Source organism: Rhincodon typus, chromosome 4 (assembly GCF_021869965.1).
Source record: "Rhincodon typus isolate 14 chromosome 4, sRhiTyp1.1, whole genome shotgun sequence".
Lineage (NCBI taxonomy): Eukaryota > Metazoa > Chordata > Chondrichthyes > Orectolobiformes > Rhincodontidae > Rhincodon > Rhincodon typus.
This window is the reverse complement of record NC_063335.1, coordinates 18,904,788-18,926,917: the sequence shown is the minus strand read 5'-3', so window position 1 is coordinate 18,926,917 and position 22,130 is coordinate 18,904,788. Positions and strand designations below refer to the sequence as shown.

General features: G+C 40.1%; 1 protein-coding gene across 1 annotated transcript in view; it reads right to left on the bottom strand.

Annotated features, from left to right (window-relative positions):
- Positions 1–22,130, bottom strand: part of LOC109916719 (lethal(3)malignant brain tumor-like protein 3) — a 261,219-nt gene that overhangs the window by 11,037 nt on the left and 228,052 nt on the right. Inside the window, exon 21 of the mRNA XM_048595657.1 lies at positions 9,856–10,025. Coding sequence (XP_048451614.1) covers positions 9,856–10,025 — 170 coding nt within the window. The remainder of the gene's footprint in view (positions 1–9,855; positions 10,026–22,130) is intronic.

The following is a 22,130-nucleotide window of genomic DNA, read 5'->3' as shown; positions in this document are numbered from 1 at the left end:
TGACACATCTTTCACCTGGCAGTCTAGGAAGCCATAGATTGCTGTCACCAATGGAAGCAACTTTATTACCCTCAAGGAAGGAAGCTTGGCTCTGACCGTAAATTCTGTTTTATGGGTGGCCCCCACCATGAAGGCTTAGTCAACAATAGACTGTAACTGCCAGTGGTAATCATATCGCTTTTCATCTGAGATCCAATCTAAGGCAAGTACAAAGAGACCTTGGGATGCTGGTTTATAGTTCCTTGAAAGCAGAGTCGCAGGTAGATGGTTAGTGAAGAAAGTTTTTTGTTCAAGCACTTTTATTGGACAGTGCATTGAGTATAGGCGTTGGGAGGTCATGTTGCGGTTGTACAGGACATTGGTTAGGACACTTCTGGATAACTGAGTTCAATTCTGGTCTCCCTGCTATAGGAAGGATGTTGTGAAACTTGAAAGGGTTTAGAAAAGATTTACAAGGATGCCAGGTTTGGAGGGTTTGAGCTATAGGGAGAGGCTGAATAGACTGGGGCTATTTTCCCTGGAGAGTCAGAGGCTGAGGGGTGATCTTATAGAGGTTTATATAATCATCAAGGCCATGGATAGGGTGAATAGAAAAGGTCTTTCCCCCGGGGTATGGGAGTCCAAACTTTGAGACGATAGGTTTAAGGTGAGAGGGGAAAGATTTAAAAGGGACCTAAGGGGTAACTTCTTCATACAGATGGTAGAGCGTGGATAGAATGAGCTGTGAGAGGAGGTGGTACAGGCGGGTACAATTACAACATTCAAAAGGCATCTGGATAGATATATGAATAGGAAGGATTTAGAGGATATGGGCCAAATGCTGGCAAATGGAACTAAATTACTTTAGGATGTTTGGTTAGCATAGACTAGTTGAACCGAAGGGTCTGTTTCAATGCTGTACAGCTCCATGACTCTATAACTAAAGCATTGCCTAGCTTGACCTTACAAGAGTAGTAAGTAAACTCCCAGCAAAAGAACTGTGAACAAACCCTCTTGTATTAGTATGTAAGAAAGCAGCTATGAGCATTCAGTCCTTATTAGAGTATCTGCATGACTTTTAATAAACTCTGTTAATTGTCTTTGTGTGGTCAGTTTGACTTCAATGATGAGTTTCATGAAGCTCAGGAAATCCACTGGAAGTGTTGTTTACAGGGATTGCATGCAATCAGCTTAACCCTCCTGAATTAAACATCAAAGTTGCTGGGTTGTAGCAGGGTTCCAAAAGTATTTGCATTTTGCAAACTGTAACATCTTACCCACACCTAATCCTAGTACTCTTGCATGTTAAAATTCCCACCCAAGTCACTGGGGACAACTGGGGGATGAAGCATTCATTATAAGTCATTTTCCATTTCAATATGTACCATTACTTTCCTGCTCTATTACCACGTACTATGTTGTGGCTCAGCATGTGACAGACAGCAGCATATCCACCAGGAATTCAGGCATCATTTGCCTGTGTCAGGTGAAGAATGAGCAAGCACTGGCAATCCAAGTAAGGGGACTTGCAATTATATCCAGGAATATAACTTGTAGCATCAGAAATCTGATATAGAGTTTCTAGTGGCCAAAGCTGCATTTGAGTGGATGCCACTGTCTTGTGATATATTCAGTGACATGTCTGCTTTAACTGTCGATCCTGGTCCTTGCATGTACATATGGGAAAGATGTAGGTCCTACATGTTTGAACACATTACAGAATCTCTTTGCAGTTTGTACTTGAATTTGCACAGAGCATGTATTAGTTTGCCAAGGTTTAATTGCTTTGCTTGCTATTTTAAAGAAGACATTAACCCATGTGACATCTTATGCAATTTCAAACAAGGCTGTCATTTGCACTTTGTCACTATATTTTAGTTTGCTGCGAAGTAGCCCTTCTAGGGACTTGATAAACTTATCTTTTTTCCATCTTTCTAATGTGATGAAAAAGCAAGCGTTCTTTTCCTCATAATATTATGGATTTGTCACCCATGGAGTATTATATACACTGAGTAGTTTTTTTTTGAAACAGTAGAGATAATTGGCCTATAACTCAGTGTGATCGAGTCTTAGTCTGTTATCTCTGGTATAACTACTAAGATATTAATGTAACCTGACAATGTTTGTACAAAAATTCCCAGTGTGACATTAATGAAATTGACAACAGTACCTTCTACAGAAATTGCCATAAGCCAATGGTATCATGTAGCAATTGAAATATCCCTCATAACTCTATCAAAATGTCAACTTACTATCTCCGATGTTTTTCTCATTTGTTAATATTGCAAAATGTTTCAGAAAATAACGAGCACCATAAACTGGATTTTTAATTTATTGATGTGCTGGAAGCATGGGGTCAGGATTGTTTGGGAAACCAGAATTAAGTGCAGTATATCTATCAGTGTTTGTTTTCTTACAACCCAGCCAGTGCATTCACACATGATTTCCAGTTTTGCTGAGCAATTAGTATCACATAACATGATGTAATTTCAACTCCACCATTTAGAGGGGAAACTTTAAAACAAAATTAAGCAACATGGAAAGGGACACTGGGGTGTTGCCTCGTAAAGTAGCAGGCCAAAGAGTGCACCCCTCTTTGGTAATGCCTGCCTAGATGTGCTGCTGATGACTAAGCAAATCCAGAGGGATTTGTTGTTCCCTAAAGCTGAAGGGAAGAGGAGGCTGAGGCAACAATAAGTTGGAGTTGGCACAATAGAAGCATGTGTATGACTCCTGAATAATATGCAGGACCTTGTTCCTAAGCCAAACAGCGATGGTATATTCTCCATTCTTTTATGTGTGCATCATTCCCAACTACCTCACTCTTTTTCTTCTCAATCCTACTCCACTGTATTATTCCTCCGACCAATTTATCTTATAGGTATGTCCATCACTGAGTGTCTCTGGACTTAAAACTTTATCCACTACAGATTCTCACTTTCATCTTTATGCAAAATTATGACAGTGTCCCATAATCACCCCAATAAATGCTTTCCACCCGGGTGTTCACCGTAGCAAATTACTCTCACTTGTTAAGTCTCTTACTTCTTCCCTTGCAGAAAAGGAAACCACAGAACACTAGGGAGAGATACAGAACTGCAGGTGTGCTTCAACCATACCACAGATACTGAGTGCAAGGGTAAGGGTGCTAGAAATCAGTGGAGTCACAGGGTGCTTGCTCTGAGATGGGGTGGCTTAATGTCAAAATTACATATCAGAGAGTAACACAGCATTCTAGAATCACTTGTGACACCCACATCTTGTGAATTTTAACAAGTCACTGAAATACGACCATGCATGTCCATGATGAGGGTTTCAAACTTCCTTGTCATCAGAGTGGGTATTTATGTATTTTATCTCCCACAGGGTCGTCATGCCACAGGACCATAGAAAATAGGAGCAGGAGTAGGCCATTTGGTCCATTAAGCCTGCTCCGTCTTTCAATATGATCACAGCTGAACCTCTATCTCAATGCCATACTCCCACCCTCTATCCAAACAACCTGACACCTTTAGGTTCTTAAATATATTTATGAAATAAATTGATTTCTATGACTTCACATCTACAGTAGAGAATTCACAACGCTTTCAATGAAGAAATTTCTTCCCATCTCAGTCCAAAATAACCTATGGTGACCCCTTGGTCTAGGTTAGAAGAGTCCTCATCCCTGCATCAAGTCCTAGCAACCCTGTTACAGTTTTATTTGTTTTATCAATTTTCAGACCCCTTAATTTCACCAGCACTGTTTATTTTCCTAAAACTAACTTCCTTCATTTCCTAATAGACCCTTGTTTCCCCAGCATTTCTGGGAAGTGATTATTTGTGTTTCCTTCTGTGGAGATAGAACAAAGTAGCTGTTTTATTGCTCTGCATTTTCCTCGCTCTCCATTATAATTATTCCAATTCAGACAGTAAGGGGCCGACATTTATCTTCATTACTCATTTTCTTTTCACATGCTTTTACAAGCTTTTACAGTCCACTTTTATGTTCTTTATAAGTTTGCTCTCATACTCTTCTTCCTCTTCTTAATCAACAGCACTGGTCCTTCTATGCTGAGTTCTAAACTGTTCTGAGTCCGCAGGCTTGTTACTTTCTTCATATGACTTTTATACAACAATTGTAGGCACTGACAGACGGGCAGAGGTGCTTCAGTTTGATTTGGATAAATCGAGTGAGTGGACAAATGTATGATAGATGAAGTATAATGTGGATAAATATGACATTATCCAATTTAGTAGCAAAAACAGAAAAGCAGATTATTATCTGAATGGTATGTGATTGGGAAAGGAGACAGTGCAATAAGACCTGGGTGTCTTTGTACACCAGTTGTTGAAAGTAAGCATACAGGCGCATCAGGCGGTGAAGAAGGCAGATGGTATGTTCGTTGCAAGAGGATTTGAGTACAGGAACAAGGATGCCTTGGAACAACTGTAGAGGACCTTGGTGAGACACAGTATAGAGTACTGTATTCAGTTTTGGTCTCCTTATCTGAGGAAGCATGTTCTGACTATGGAGGGAGTGGAATGAAAGTTTAACCAACTGATTCTTAGGTTGGCAGGACTGAAATTTGAAGAGAGTTTGGATTGGTTAGAACTATGTTCACTGAAGTTTGAAAGACTGAGGGGGGTCTCATAGAAACCTATAAAATTCTAATAGAAATAGACAGGAAAATGCAGGAAGGATGCTCCTTATGGCCTGGGAGCCCAGGACCAACAGTCACAGTCTAAGAATATGGGGTAGGTTATTTAGCACCCAGACAGTGTTGAGCCTGTGGGATTCTCTGCCACAGAAAGTAGTTGGAGCCAAAACATTGAATGTTTTCGAGAAGATATAGTTCTTAGGGCTAAACAGATTAAAAGATATGGGGAGGAAGTGGGAACCGGGTGCTCAGTAGGATGATCAACCATAATCATATTGAGTGGCACAGCAGGCTCGAAGGGCCCAATGGTCTACTTCTGTACCTATTTTCTGTGTTTCTATGCTCCTTATTGAATTTAATACTATCTTTAAGTTCTAACGTTAACTACGATTGGGCCACTTTACATGCTGTGCCCTTTCACCCAAAAGGAATCTCAAACTGCTGCAATGGACACATTCACTCCATACATATTAAGTCATTTCCTATCCATTGTCATGCTTTTTAATGAAGTTAACCATTCTATCACAGCTAACATGCCTCATATCTTTGTGATTTCTCTTGTTTGGATTTAGGATCTTAGGTTTGTATTGGACCTCATAACTTTCTATCCTCATGAACAATTCTATCATGTTATGGTCATATTTATCCTAAAGGATCTCTCACAAGATTGTTAATGGCATCCTCTACCTCACCATTACTTCTTGAAGGCCTATAGCAACTTCCAGTAATGGTTACCATCCCTTGATGCTTCTTAGCTCCAACCAGTCTAATTCCACATCTAGATTTCCTGTCCCAATGTCCTTTCTCACCATTGGACATGGTCACCCCACCACTTTCTTGGTGATCATCACTCCCAAGAACTTGATGCTCTTGACCGTCTTCACCTCACTGATACAGACAGGGGCATGACCTCCACTCCCACTTCCTAATTTTTCCTATCCTTCCTAATAACTGAATACCTTTGGATATTCAGTTTCTACAGCTGATCATCCCACAGCCATGCCTCTGTAGTTGCAATCATGCATGTTTACAACTATTTATACTGTTAATCCATCTACTCTATTGCAAATGTTCTATGTATTTGGATATAATACATTTAGACTGGTCTTTTCGACATTTTTATTATACTTCAACCCAACATCTCCTCCACGATAATCCTCAACACTGGTGCCCTGCAAGGCTACATACTCAGCCCCCTACAGTACTTCTTATACACTCAAGATTATGTGGCTAAATTCTGGTCCAACTCCATTTATAAGTTAAAAACCAAGAGAAATGTAGACGTATACATCAAAAGCAAAAACAGAAATTGCTGGAAAGGTTCAGCAGGTCTGGCAGCATCTGCGGACACAAATCAGAGTTAACGTTTTGGGTCAAGTGACCCTTCATCAGAATTTCCATTTACAAATTTGCTGATGACACCACTGTCATAGGTTGGATCTCAAACAACGATGAGACAGAATACAGGAAAGAAATTGAGAGCTTAGCAGCATACTGTAAAGACAACAATCTCTCCATCAACGTCAGCAAAATGAAGGAGCCGGTCATTGACTTCAGGAAGCGGAGTGAAGGGTACACCCCCGTCTGTATCAATGGTACTGAGGTGGAAATGGTCGAGAGCATCAAGTTCTTGGGAGTGATGATTACCAACAATCTGTCCTGGTCCAACCACATGCATGCGATGATCAAGAAAGCACAACAATGTCTCTACTTCTAATGATGATACGTTAGCCATTGCTAGGAAGAAAGTGTGGCTGGGTTGTGAGAGGACTAATGATGAAAGGGGGCATGGAACTGGCACTCTGATCAAAGTGCTTCCAGTTTCTTCTTATTCCTAACACTCGCCTCTCAGTCAGTACCCTGTACGCTGCCTTGTGTCTTGATCAAGTAACTCCTGCACAGATTTTTTAAGTTACAAAAATGGCATTTTTACATATTATCTATCCTGTTGCTTGCTCCTCCTCCCTTCTTCTATTTAATGGTTCAATCAAACTAACTGCTATCTAACTTATTCTGTGAAATAACTTATCTACTGCAGTCTTTTGCCTCCTGAAACAATTTTCAGGCTATTGAAATTCAACTTGGTATTACATGATCACTATCTTCTGATTTAACTTTTCCTTTTTTTCCCAACATTGAAGAATCCTAATGTAAAATCCATCACTTTTGTGGCTCGAGGGACGAATGGGCAACTCCTGTTCCGATTTCTTCTGGTCATATATGCCAGTCGAATTCCAGCTTCATTTTTATTTAATAGGACTCCAAGCTGAATGACCAATGCAGCAATAATTAGCAAAGCTTGGTGCACTGGCACCCAACCTTACCTGCCCATTCTAGGACATTACAGCATTCTTATGGGACTTAGCCATGAAACTTAAAGTGTTAGTGTTACCACTCCAAAACTTGCCGGATAAATGTAAGTGGGACAAAGGTGAATCTTATAATGATTAGTTAAGAGACAAAATACAAGCAAGGTCATATATATAAGCCCTGCCATGTCTGGTTATTGCCCAATCCACATTTAGAAATGGGAACGGCTAATACCAGTTTAAAAATTGAAATTGTAGCCTCACTCAGATAATGCTGCTGTTATTCGTGATCTAATTTTCAGATGGATATGAATCTTAGCAGCTACAGCTCCTGCTAGAAACATATAAGTAGGATAAAGTGACAACATGTTGGCCTTATTCGGCTTGCTCTGCTGTGTAACCTCAATTTTCACTCCTGTTCATTAGCAATGCACAATGTCAGGAAGTGACTAAAATAACATATATTGGATCCCCAGTTACACTTTTCTTATAGCAGTGTGTAGTTCTTTTTTCAGCCTAAATGATTTGAAAATGCTTGTAGCTGCTGCTATGAATACAGAACTCCTGATGCTTTCTGTCGTACTATGGTGAGGCTAAAAACGGGAACTAGTGAGCTTGATGTCTGTCATGGAGAAGGTATTTCAATTGATTATTAAAGAGACTACATCCACATACTTAGAAAAACTCAATTGGGAAGAGTCGGCATGGTTTTTTTTAAAGGAAAATCGTGTTTGACCAATTTAGTGCATTTCTTTGAAGGAGTAATAAATAATGGATAAAAGGCAGACTGTAAATGTACTGTACTTGGACTTCCACAAGGGATTTGATAAAGCAACACATCAAAAGTTAATGCAGAAAATAAAAACACATTGTATAAGGGCTATCAAAGCAGCATGTACAGAAGATTGTCTGGCCTGCAGAAAACAGACAATGTGAAGAAATGAGTCTTAGTCTGATTGGCAAAATCTAATGAGTGGTCTCCTGTAGGACTCTGTACTGGCATTGCAGCTTTTAACAATTTATATCAATGACTTAGATAAGGGCAATGAAGGCATGACAGCTCAATTCTGGTCAACTTCAAATGAAGTCAGAAAGTATGTTGTGAATAAGGCATAAGGAGGTTGCAGGCTAGGTTGCGTGTGTGGCAAAAATCTGGCAGACAGCATTTAATGCAAGAAAATGTGAAGTTGTTCATGTGGCAGGAAGAATGACAAAAGCAGTGGATTTAGGTGTTCTAGTGAATGAACCGCAAAATGTTAATGCGTGGGTACAGCATGTTACAAACAAGATGGTGAGTGGGATAAAAGGCAAGTACCACAAATGCTGGAGATCCGAAATAAAAACAGAAAGTGCTGCAGAAACTCAGTAGGTCTAGTAGAATCTGTGGAGAGAGAAACAGGATATTTATTGATTAGGTGAATGGGCAAGGCTATGGCAGATGGATTTTAATACAAGGAAGTGTGAGGCTATCCATTTCAGACTGAAAAATATTAGATCAGGGTCTTTTTTTAAGAAGGCATAGAGTTAAATACAGTGCATGACCAACAAGATTTGGAGTTTCAGGTGAATAGCTGTTTAAAATGCCACGAAGAGTAAATAGGTGCAGAAAATAATCACAAACGCTAATGGAATGCCAGCCTTCATATCTGAAGGGCTGGAGTATATGAATACAGAAGTAATGCTCCAGTTATACAAAACCATAGTTAGACCCCGTTTAGAGTACTGTGAGAAGATCTGGGCATCACAGTTTAGGAAGGATGTTTTGGCCCTGGAGCAAGTTCAACAAAGAGGTACAAGGATGATACCTGGACTTCAGGAGTTAAGTTATGAGGAGGGATTAGACAAATTAGCCTTTATTCTTTAGAGGTTAAAAGGTTAAGGGGTGATCGAAGTCTTCAAGATATTAACAGGGAAAGACAAGATAGATAAAGGTAAATTATTTCCACTGGCTGAAGATTCTAGAACTAGTGACGTAGTCAAAGAATTAGGATTAGGCCATTCAAAAGAGAAGTTCAAAAGCACTTCTGCATGCAGAGAGTAGTGGAAGTTTGGAACTTTCACTCTCTCAAATGGCAGTCGTGCTAATTCAACTGTTAAATTTAAATCTGAGACAGACAATTTTTTATTAAGCAAGGGTATCAAGGGATATAGGCCTAAGGCAGGCACATGGAGTTAGCTCACAGATCAGCGTGATCTCATTGAATGGCAGAGCAGGCTTGAGATGCTGACTGTCCTACTCCTGTTTCTATTTTCCTAACATTTTGAGTCCAATATGCTTTAGTTATACAGAGCATTGGAGTGACCACATCTCAAATCCGTGAGGATTTTTGGCGTCTTTATTTAGGGAACGATGTAAATGCAGTGGAGGTGGTTCAGAGGACGTTTACTGGATTGATACTTGGAAAAAGTGAGTTGCCTTATGAGGATAAATTGAACAAGCTGGGCTCTTCTTTCATGGAGTTTGGAAAGTGAGGGGTGACTTGATTGAAGTGTACAAGAGTCTGAAATGGTCTTCACAAAATGGATGTAGAAAGGAGGTTACCCTTTGGGGTCAGTTCAAAACTGGAGGCATTGTTTAAAAGTTAGGGGTCACCCTTTCAGGACTGAGAGGAGGAGAAATCTTTTCTCTCGGAGGGCTGTGCAATTTTGGAACTCACTGCCTTAGAGGTGGAGCCATTAAATATTTTTAAAGCAGACGTAGATTGATTCTTGTTAAGCAGGGGAATCAAAGATTATTGGGACAGATGGGAATCTAGAATTCAAACCACAAACAGACAAGCCATGATATTATTGAATGGTTGTGCAGGTTCAAGAGGCCAAATGGTCTACTTCTGCTCCGTTTTCTTATGTTCGTATATTTTTGTTGATAGTGAGGAAATAAGTCATGATCTTTCCAGCACTTTCCTTCGCAACCTGAAGTTCTGTACCTCATCAATGCTCCACTGGGACACCTTGCTAGCTCGGAAATTCACCACTCCAGGCAGAAGTTTGCAATGCTGCTCCCAGCAAAATGGGAGATCACGAACTGGGTGAGCAGACATGGCTGACATGAAGACAGACTGGTGGAGAGCTTGTTGCATGCTGTCAACTGAAAGATCTAGAAAAGAAAGGCAAGAAAGAATTACTCATGTTTCTAGGAGCATCTCTTTCCCATCTGGCGTTGAACGTAACTTTTTTGCTGTGACATTTTTTTTTTAAGAAAGCATTCAGTTCCAGGCTTGTTTGTGTAATCATGAGGAAGCTTGCCACACCATTGGTAAGAATTAGTTTCAAAGCTTTGACCTCTCATTAACTGAAGAGATGTTACGAAGTTGTGTAGAGTAATCATGAATTGGAAGGCAGGAAGCTAGAATCTGTTTGTAGAAAAAATGGGAGAAGAGTGCGTGGTTCCTTTTTAAGAGGTAAAGTGCTTTTCTAAGCTTAGAGATTTAAATAGAAAAAAATGTGTCTGTATGTAGCTGAAGACGTACAGCCAGTACTAAAACTGAAACATGTATCAACTGGCTGTGTGATTGGAAACCTTAGACTTGTTTTGATGTTTTGGCAACTAGCTGGAATCAGCCAATTAATTTAAACCAAGCACTTAGCGATTAAAAGCCAATTGAATTTAAATCTGATGGTTTTGACAATCTTGGACCGATGCTATTATAAGAAAATTGATATGTCATCCAAGGTATACAAGGAGAGGGTTTTTGAAAATCAGTGTGAGAGCTAACTGCCATCTGAGAAATAAGCATCTAGCTCTCTCAAGAAATTGCTAAATTCACTAAGAAAGCACCATCTATCGATTTTAAAAAGGTACCATAGCACATCTAGCTAAAAGTCCTCACAGAAGACTTCACAGAGAAAACATCCCTGACAGCCGGAACAGCGGAAGAAAGGCGTTTATGACTTGAGAACAGCAGAAGAAAAGTGTGTAGGCTCTGTGACATGAAGTTTTAATTTATTTTCTTATTACTTGGGTTAATATAAGTGGGACTTAAGTTTATTGGAACAGCATACCAGTAGAATTTAGTTCAGTTAGGGAATAGTTAGTAATTAAAGGGAAATAGTTTGGTTTGTTAGTAATTTTGTTAATTTGTTCACTGTTAGGGTTAAATAAATAAATTGTTACTTATAAAGTGAATATCAGGGATTTTCTTTCATTTAACCACTCTTTTTAACAAACTATAAAGGAAGGTGAGCTTTTCTGGGTGTTTCAGATTTAATTATTAGAAGGGAACCTCTACTCCCACAGTAACAGACTGGGGGCTTGTGTTTCAGTTTAATTATCAGACGGGTTTGAACTCCTGTCTGTAACAGAGAAATAATTTAGTGAATGGGTCATTGAATGTGTTAATGAAGAAGTGAATTTTTATGATCAACTGCCTGGAAGGAAAGAAAACTCATTAGACGCTGATCAGCTGAGTAATATTGTATCCATATGCCTGAGTGAATACTACATAGAATCATTGAATCCCTACAGTGTGGAAGCAGGCCATTCAGCCCATCCAGTCCACTCCGACCCTCCAAACAGCATCCCACCCAGACCCACACCACCCTACCCTATCCCTGTAACCTTGCATTTCCGATGGCTAATCCACCTAACCTATATATCCGTGGATACTTTGGGCAATTTAGCATGGCCAATCCACCTCACTGCACATCTTTGGACTGTGGGAGGAAACCCATGCAGAAACTGGGAGAATATGCAAACTCCACTCAGACAGTCACCCAAGAGTGAAATCAAACCTGGGTCCCTGGCGCTGTGAGGCAGCAGTGCTAACCACTGGACCACCGTACCACTACTGAAAGGGATTTTTACATGAAAAACACAATTTTAAAATTCAATAAGCTTGTGCAAATCAGTCACACAGACATTTGTGCTCAATTGGTAGAACACACTATGTTGGACTTTCAAAATGAACCTTAGCAGAACAGAGTTAACAATTCAGATATGTTCCTTGACCGCTGAATATTTCCAGCATTTTATTTCTAACTTCAGCATTATTATGCCTTACATTTACAGAGCAGATGTTCTGTTCTGTTACCTGGACTAGAGTCTGTTTTAGGATAATTAATGAACGATTTTAAGACAATTAATAAACATATCAACAGGGCTACTAATTTAAATCAAATATAACCAATTAATTTATTTGCAGAATATTTTGGAAGGCACAATTCCAAATTGCACAATCATGATCATATTTAATTGCAAATTATTTTTATACGTTTGTTTATTATTTCATCTTGCCTTTTCATTCTTTTAAAAATGCTGGATACACAGCCAGAAGTAACTCATTCATTCCAGGCTTATCATGGATATGTTTTTCCCAGTCTCTTCCTATCCATTCCTTTTTGCAGTCTCTTCTTCAGCCTATCCTCCAACCCTGTTTGACCTGAAGATTGTTCTAGGTCTTTGCTCCCCTATGAAACATCACAATAAATTTACACTTCTCTGCCTTCGAAAGCATGTGGTTGTCCATTAACTTTCCATTCTCCATCCTGCTGCATCTCATCCTTCTACCACCCCACTCTAGCGTCCCTTCATGCTTGCACCAAACTGATTCAAACGATGCACCCATAAAACAATAACAAGTCACATCGGTATAAGATGGCCAACATTCCATCAGTAATTGGCAGCAAAAAGTAACAAGTAATGGAATTCAATATGTGTGGATGAAAAATGGGCAGCTGCAAACAAGTAGCAAAGTAAGAGGGAACAGAAAACAATCAAACTTCTTAAAAATGTTGAAAATTATTTTTGGTTAGTATCTCACTCGTCCCTGAAATGATAAGTGTGGTTCTTGAAATAAAATGTGACATCATAAGTACAGAAAACGTTACAAAAATTACAATAAGATTGCTAAACCTAGCCAGCTGTTACTAATTGCATTTTTGTATTCACAAATGAATAGCAGGCAGCAATGCTAAATATCTGATCTCAATGTTCACATTTGCATGACATGTGCATGTTCTTTAACATTTTTGTGCCATTGGTGAAATGAAAGAAAGCAGAGTTTGTCACCACTTTCAGATTATTCTGCACGATCCACTTCCTTAGATACCGATTGTTGGCTATCGACTAGAATGTCACTGAACACTGCAAAAAAGCAAGATTTTAGTACCATAGAAACATCAGAAACGGAGATAGAATCAGGTGGAGTAGGGAGAGAGAAGCGGCACTGCTTTCAAGCTCGGGAAACCTGGAAGAATTGGTATCCGCCTGTTCCTGCTGAAGTTATCAGCAGGTCCTGATTAGCATTTTTAATCTCCATTTCTGGGCTGTTAGATTGACAGGCAGCTTGGTCTTCAGTGCCAGGCTGCACCTGGGTAACAAACAGGAGGGAGAGAGGGACTGAAAAGGCTGGGCTGCAGCTAGTGGGAAATTGGAGGCTGAAGGAAGATCAGTTCCAAAATAGGAAATAATTGTTCGTCAGTGTCTTTCTGCAGATTAGAAGATTTGATGTTTAGTGGGCTACTGAAGGGCCACAAATTGGAAGAATTGGGTTAGGGGGTTGAAGGGGGGTTGGAAAAGCTGGGGGTTTCTGATCATGGCAGGTTAGCAAAGCAGGCATACAAGTGGAAAAGCTATTATGGCCTGGGTTAGGTGTCCTGGCTAGCCCAAACTCCCCACTCCGCCATTTTGGGTTTCTCATGATTTTGTAAAACAGGGCTGTTCAAATATATATGATACTTAAAAATGACACACAAAGCTTCATTATAAGATTTACATTGCTGACCTGTCTTCAGGGAGCAAGCTAGTTTCCCATCTCAACGTTCCACTGCTGTTAAAACTGGAAGTGAGCATGTTTGACATGTATTAAAGTTGGCATGTGTTTTAACATCCCACGCATCCCATTGTGCAGGGTTATAATTTCCCATGTTGAATGGAAAGGTGAATTATCCTTGTGCTCAGCTCAGGCAAGATGATGCCCTGTAGAGAAGGTATATTGACACAACATGAATTCCCTCCCGATATCAGGATTGCATCGTTTCCAGGGGCCATGCTTCTCCTGAGAGGCTGTTAAAGGTCTTGAGACCATGAGACGGAGAGCCGAGCTGTGCTGGTTACCTGAGGTTAGTGCCAATGAAGGTGACCATGGCCCTTAATTTCTCTGGCTCTTGTTCATTCCAGAGGTCCAATGAAGACATGTGTGGCAACTCCCAACCAACAGCACATCGCCAGCATTAGACACAGAATAATCATCAATAGGGGGGCTTCAATTACCCTGAAATGAATTGGTGAAGAAAGCTAAGTGAAGGCAATAAGGGAATGGAGTTGGACAATGTTTATGGGGCTTCTTTATAACCCAGTGTGGAAGGAAACCAAGAAGGGACTGATCTGTTAATGGGAAATGAACCAGAACTAATTCATAGAAATTAAAGGTAGAGGGACATTGAGGTGATAGTGGCCATAACATGACACGTTTAGAATAATAATTAACAAGGCTGCAAAAATGACAAAAGCCAGGATAGCAGAGTGCAGACAAGTTGATGTGGAAATCAGAATTTCAGCAATTAATTTTGGCAAACGATGATACAAAGACAATTTATTATTTAACATTGCTTGAAGGACTTAAGTGTTGAATGATTGTGGAAAATTGATTAATCTAATGTCTTTGTGGAAATACCTGGCAGGTGTCTTTTTTCAAAAGATTGAAAGCTCACTGCATACATTGGAGATTTACAAAACAAGATTTCCTGTAAATCATGTGACTGGTGATAACAGCTTGATTTGCTGTAAATCCCCTCTGTGACTATTTTGAACTGTGTCCGGGAAAAGAGAGGAGCTTGTTTTATCTGGATCAGTTGGAATAAAGTCTCTAAGAATGAGCTGACTTGGAGGAAAGCCTGCTAAGAACAAGTTGCCCAGCTGATCTCAATTTCTGAAAAGAAAACCCTCTTGTTGCATTCAGACCCATATTTGTTCTTTTGAAAGAGTGATTGAAGGAACATCACAAGATTGTATTTCCCAAGCAAGCTGTGTCTGCAAGACTTCAGAGTTAACTGTGTATGATTTGTGATTTGACAACATATGCAAGAGTATTAGAACAACAGACACCAGAATATCCTATGCTTTATAATTTTGCTTTTAAGAATAACCCAGTTATCAATGTCTTTATCAGGAAGCCAATCTGTGCAAAGAACTCTATTTTTTCCTTTTTTTTCCTAAAGAGTTTGTGTCTGTGTTAGTGTGTGTGTGTATGTATTAAGAGGATATTTAGAGGGCTAATCACTTAATCTTCTATATTACTGACTGCCCATGTTAACCAATTATTGCATCTTTATTGAATAAGTTTTGTCTTGATAACAAATACAAAGTTGTTAAAAACCGAAAGAACTGCAGATGCTGTGAATCAGGAACAAAAACAAAGTTGCTAGAAAAGCTCAGCAGGTCTGGCAGCATCTGAGTAGGAAAAAACAATTAATGATTCGGGTCTGGTGACCCTTCCTCAGAAAACTTTGTTGTGTTCTTTGAGACATCTTTTTGTTCATAACCTCATATAAATAAGATATTTAATTTTCCACCTTGATAACTGGAAAGAGTATTTTTACTTTATGTTAAGATTACCAAGGCATACAAGGCTCTGGGCTGAGTACTGGAAAATGGGATTAGAATAATTAGGTGGTTGTTTTTGACTGGCGCAGACTTGAAGGGCCTTTTACTATGCTGTAGATCTCTATGGTTCTATACATGATCTCAAAAATTTTGACCTTTTGTATGGTAAACTTGTGCTCTTTTGTTAAAAGAACTGCAGCCTCATGTGAATATATTCAGTGACTGACCACCAAGATAAATAACCTGCAAAAATGAAACCTATGATCTATAAAATCAGATTTCACTGTGAGATCTGACTTGCCACCATCAGCTGGGATCAGAACAAAAGAAAGGGATATACTCAAATGCATATATAGCAGAGGCATGAATATGACAAGAAAAAAATACAGAGAGACTGGGAGAGAACTGAAAAAAATGGAAGGCAGGACAGAACAATGAAATTAAATCATCAAGGAGCATTAAAATGTAAAATATTTTACAGGTGCATAAATAAAAGAAACTTGGAATGGGAATAGCCAACTAAAGGATGGCCAGGATATTTTAAAAAATGCAGTAGTCGTGAAATGGCAGATATCTGAAATATAGTGAAGACTGTCATGATGTGAATTTAGGGTTGAAAAGTGAAACTGCATAATAGCTGGATTGTGTTAATAAGAAAACTCATACTTGCATATTCTTCATAAACAAACTGAGGATCTAAAGTAAGATTTACATTTTTTTGAGAGCCATGGGACCTCTGTAGTATATGGAAGTTTGTGGTATATTGAACTACATCATAATGGACATCAACTGTAGTCATTTTGCTTCAGTATACACAAGGAAAATGAATTAGGTGAACATAACAAGATTGGAGTATGGGGTCACTTAGTTGTGCACCATGGTCCTAAGATGCCTTGCTTGTTCTCCTCTCCCCTCTTGCCACAGGCAGAAGTACTTAACAAGGCTGGGACCTCCCAGGATCCCTGGTGTTGGTGCCATATTTAAAGCCTAGCCATACACCATACACCTGGCTCTTCACTGTGCACATAGTGGGAAGGGAACTAAAAACAAATGCTTCTCAGAACACATAGGTGGTATGGCTGACTCTTCATTGTAAATACAAGTGCATTTTTGTCAACCTATTCTTATTTGAGAAACAAGGTAGAGTTTACTCATCCCTTAGCCTCATCCCATCTTAGAACGCTGGATGAAAGAGTGCTACTCTTTCCCAATTCCCACTGTAACCTGATATTAGTGTAACCCAACATCATTTCATTGTTCAATGGGGCACCATCACATGCAGAAAAGCCATTAAATGTTTGGAAAAAACATTCACTTCCAGTCAGCAACAGCAAAAGTGAACGACAAACACAAACAAACAGAAGCTGCACCTCCCCTGGGAATAGACAGGGACTGCTTACCCTTCGAATTCCAATAGATTTACAGTCAATGAATGATTGCTGGTTCCAACTTTCAGCTATTGGAACTAGATGTCAAATGGGCCCTGTCTGGATTGTTGCGCTTGACACTGCAATGCTATACAATACTGTAGGTAATGTTCCTTCTGCTCAATGTACTCATCTTCCTCCTTTGAAGACTGCTCTTCTGAGTCTATCACATCCTCTCATAGCCAGTTCCAGAGATGCAGAACACAACATGCTTGGATAATGCGGCACACACTGTCCATAGTATGTTGCAAGGCTTTGCTAGACTGATCCAAGTGTCAGCTGCTCCACAGTGGCCCTGACTTGAACAGAAAACACTGTATGGACGATTGGCCTCAATCATCAGCCATGGTCACGTCTCCCAGTGACTATCCTTGTAAGGTATCAGGCCCCTGACGGTTTAGCATACACCTTCCTATCGTAGGACATGGGGCACTTTAACAAGGAGGGCCATGGATTGCCTCCACATGGACATTTGACAGAGGACATTATTCTGATGAGTACAGCACAAGCCATGTTGTACAAATATAGTAGGACACTGTAAGAAATATGTGTTTATTGAATCTGGTCCTCACCCTGCCCACCCCAACTCAAGGCAAGGGATGAATGCTATGTGTAGCCAAGCAGATGCAAAGTAAATGAGTGCTAAGTGAGCAAGTGAGGAGTCTTGAGACATACTAGACCAATTCATGAGATGGGTGCCTGTCCCTGTGCTCAAAATATCCAAACAATGCCATTCCAATGAAAAGTGCCATGCACTCCACAATGTGGCACTGAGGTGCAGAACAATCGAGCAAGTAGATTGGAGATGTGCAGCAAGGCTGGTATCTGTCTGATGGGGATTGGAGTGCATGCAGTCTCTGCCCATCAATTGTGCTGTGGGATGTTGGTGACCACAGTCCAGGATAGGGGACCGGAGGAACAGATGACAAACAGGAGGCGCCAGGTACGTGCTCTTCCTTTCATGTCTAGAATTGTCGCTGTTTACTTCCTATCTGGTTGGATGGGAACTGTATTAAAGAACGCATATAGATGCAAATAGGCCTGTTGTCATTGACTAGCGACATTCTTATCTTGCCGTTTGCCACTTGGTAGTGTCATCTTCATTACCACTTACTGCCAAACTTACCTAATTTTCCCAACTTTCTCACCAATGCCCATGTCACTCAAGGTCTGGGAAGAGTCTTCTGGTAAATTGATTTCAACCACTAGGACTATTTCTGAATCTTAGCTGTGTATGGGCCTGCAGTTCAAAACATTTGGCCCAAACCTTTGTAAGGCATCTTTCAAATTAGCTTCCTTTGTGTCTATTGTTCCCATTCAGAGTGAGTGCCGGGCTCCTGAGGTTGTAGACCCAATCAGAGGGCTGATAGTTACAGGTGGCCAGCAGTTTCAAGGCAATGGCGAGCATTTAGTTGAGACAATGTGGATGCTTCAGAATGGATGCTCCTTCATAGATATCGAAGCCTGAATTCACTAGGGCCATCGCAGTGGAAGAGAAACCCTTTTGGAAGATTTTAGTCTCAAGTGTGGATGTTACCCTCAGTGGTAACATCGCTGGGGTTTGGTGGCCTCTATTCTGATCTATCCCTCAGGCCACTGCTTGGAAATTGCCTTCACAGAACTGTAATTCAACAGGAGTCTGCTCTGACACTGAAAATCACAGTGGAGTCTTCACTGTACCTTCCATTATGCATGGCTTATGGTTACCATTGCTATTGCATCAATTGCTCTTTCTGCCATTCATCCAGCTTTGGTACATTTGGTTTGAAGCAGCAGCATGAAACCCTAACCTCAGACTTTGTTCCTGCCTTTAATCCACCCTTGCGGGATCAGGAAGATTCTCCCTCCCTTCCCCATTGACAGGGATTAGTTGAAGTGAATAGTTTAGATGCATTTAAGGAGAGCTGGTTAAGCATACGAAGGAGACGCAAACAGAGGGGTTTGGTGACAGTGTTGGATGAAAAAAACAAAGAGAAGGCTTCAGAGGAAGGCATAGACTGGTGAGTCTGAATCAGTGTTTGTGTAATGAATATACTATGTAATTGCTGCACTCAAGTGAGAGCAAAAAGGCCCCTCAATCTCCTCCAAGTCCATCAGATGCATAACCTTTCTTTATTTGCACTTAATTTCTACTGCAGGGTCCCAATAGGACTTGTCCTGCTGTGTCAAAGCAATGACCTGACCCCTCAAATTCGGATGCATCTTGATCTGCATAAGTGGAGTGAATGATTGATGTGCTCCAGCTGTCTAATATCAGGTAGAGTGTATGGTGGGGCTGCAGGGTACAGTGAAGTTGAAGTGGGAGAAAGGGCAAGAAAAGCAGGGCTATACAATCTTCACGGAGAGAACACAGTGACTCCATAGACCCGGACTAGGTGCCAGTTTGGGGTGAAACAGCAATGTTTTAACTTGTTGCATCAACTAGTCCCCAGTCAAAGCATCTGTACATTAATCAATGCAAATCTGGAAACATAAAATTAATAAGCAAATGAAACAGAAGAGGAATATTGACAATTTCTGAAGAAGGGTCTAGGCCCGAAACGTCAGCCTTCCTGCTCGGCCTGCTGTGTTCATCCAGCTCTACACCTTGTTATCTTTGACAAAGGAGCAACCTTGTTTCACTCTGTAGTAGATGCCACTGTTTATGTTGAAATTACATCTACACTAACAGTTTAAAGACTGGTGTAATTACTGTAGGTTTATTAAACAAATGGCCTGCAGTTGATTGTGGAAATTTTATATTCAGTGTACATTACATAAATAATGAGAACAAACAAGAGACTATTCCCATATTAATCTTAACATTCAATATATAGAAAAGCCAATCACAATAAAATGATAAGACTCCATCAGCTGTGCTTCCAGGGGAGTTGACTGTGAACTAGTTCAGGTCGAAATCATATGGTCTTCAAAGATATTTTTTTTCCTTGCTGACTGATTTATCATGATCCACACTAAGCATGACTGCTCTTTGCTTACACATTTCCAAGTAGAAATTTCAGTGAGGTTACGAATTATATGGTCATGAAATGTGTCATTTCACACAAAGTGCTCATTTTCAATGGCTTCTGATACCCCATTGATTTTTCTAACAGCAATATAGTTACATTATGTCAGCCTGTTACATTATTTTAAATATTATAAATCTGTGCTGATTAATTACTCCACAGGTAATATATGTTACAAATTATCCAATGGAGCACTACACTGTAGAATAGTGAGCTGCAACTTTTAAGTAAGAGATTCTGATTTCTTACACAGTACACTGGTTTCATAGGAATCATACAATATTATGATTCCTCTTTTTTAAATATTTACTTTCATTTCTCACATGTAGTGGCAGTAGTTTGTGAATATGCCCTTCAGTTAACTGAAAATTAATGACAGTAATTGTACAAAATTGACTTTGATCATATGTAACGTTTAAAACTCAAAATTCTTTGATCAAGTATATGTTTGAATGAAAATACTGCATAATAGACTAAGAGGCCTAAATGCCAGCATGTTTGTTTAAAAAATTGGATACATGCTCTCACCATTTTCTTGTCATTATTTTTAATAAAATCAGTTCTTTATGGAAATCCTGCTGGATCAATGGCAGGGCAGGTTGTGCAGCTGGCCATCTGGATGAATGTTGACCCAATTCAGGCTCATTTCAATCTTGGCTTCCTAGCAGAACCAGCATTGTTGTGTTTCCACCTGAGGCATGTGAAAATGACTGGTGGATTACTGAGGGTATTCAATACCTACTGCTGCCTTTGGCAAATGCCCTCCAGAGTGGTGATGGATGCTGGAAAGCCAAAATTGCTAATAGAAGGGCTGTCCTAGGTGCTCAATTTTGTCAGAGATTTATCACTCTGTCCATTTCAATTCATTCATTCGTTTATTTAATCATGTGCCCTCTGCCCAAAGGCAGGCCTTTGGATTATTGTCAGCTGATGCTTCATCCTGCATTGTTTTCTTGGTAGTTTCTATCAGTGGTGCTTTGCTACTACCTTCCACTCTGAGGCAGGCCCCAAACCTACCTTATACCAAATTGGAATCAAACTGTTGCCATTATTTTCAACAACAGACCAACCAACTGAACTAACTGGCCCCCCACCTCCCTTGCTGCTGTAGCTACAGTCAGGAGTACTTTCTGCTTATCATTAGATTGACACAATTATTAGATGGTAAACTGGCAACATGTTTCAGGGTGGAAATAGCTGAAAGACAAGCAAAGAGACAGCAGAGCAGAGCATCATATTCATCTGAATAAAGACAGATGCTGGAAATCTGAAACAAACACACAGAATGTTGGAGAAACTCAGCTGGTCTGGTAGCATTGATACAGAGACACATAGAGTTAAAGTTTCTGGTATGACTCTGGTACGCAGAATCACACTGGACTCAAAACATTAATTCTGTTTTTCCCTCTCCACAATTGTGGTCAAAATTGCCGAGTTTCTTCAGGATTCTCTGTGTTTGTTTCATTACATTCATTTGTCAACCTTGTACTTGGGTTTAAAAACAGAAGTTGCTGGAAAAGCTCAGCAGCATCTGTGAAGGAAAATTCAGAGTTAACGTTTCAGGTCTGGTGACCCTTCCTCAGAACTGATGGTAGCTGGGAAAACGTTGCTTTATATGCTGTAAATAGGGAGGGGGGTGAGATAGGGAGTAAACGATAGGATAGAGCCCACAGAGAGAGAAGAGCAGTTGTTTAGACAAAGGAGTTGATAACTATTCACCCTCTTTGTCAGATCGTTATTAATGGGGACTGTTAGTGACTAACAATAGGTGTTGTGTTCTGAGTCAGTTCTGAGGAAGGGTCACCGGACTCGAAACATTAACTCTGTTTTCTCTTTCACAGGTGCTGCCAGACCTGCTGAGCTTTTCCAGCAACTTTGTTTTTGTTCCTGATTTACAGCATCTGCAGTTCCTTTGGTTTTTAATAGATAGTGTGTAATGGCTGGCTATGTGATATCAAGGCCTGGTGTGTGGGGTAGGGGGCTAGGAGATGGGAGAAGTTAGGCCCTAAAATTATTGAACTCTATATTGAGTCCGGAGGGCTGCAGGGTCCCCAAGCAGAAAATGAGGTGTTGCTCTTCAAGCTTGTGTTGAGCTTGGATCGTCTGGATTTGTTATACATCATGGTCAACAGCTCGTATAATTTGACACAATTATCCTTTGTACATGGCTACCATAGTATTGTGTATTGCAGACATTTAGTCCAGCCAATTACAGATTCTCTGAC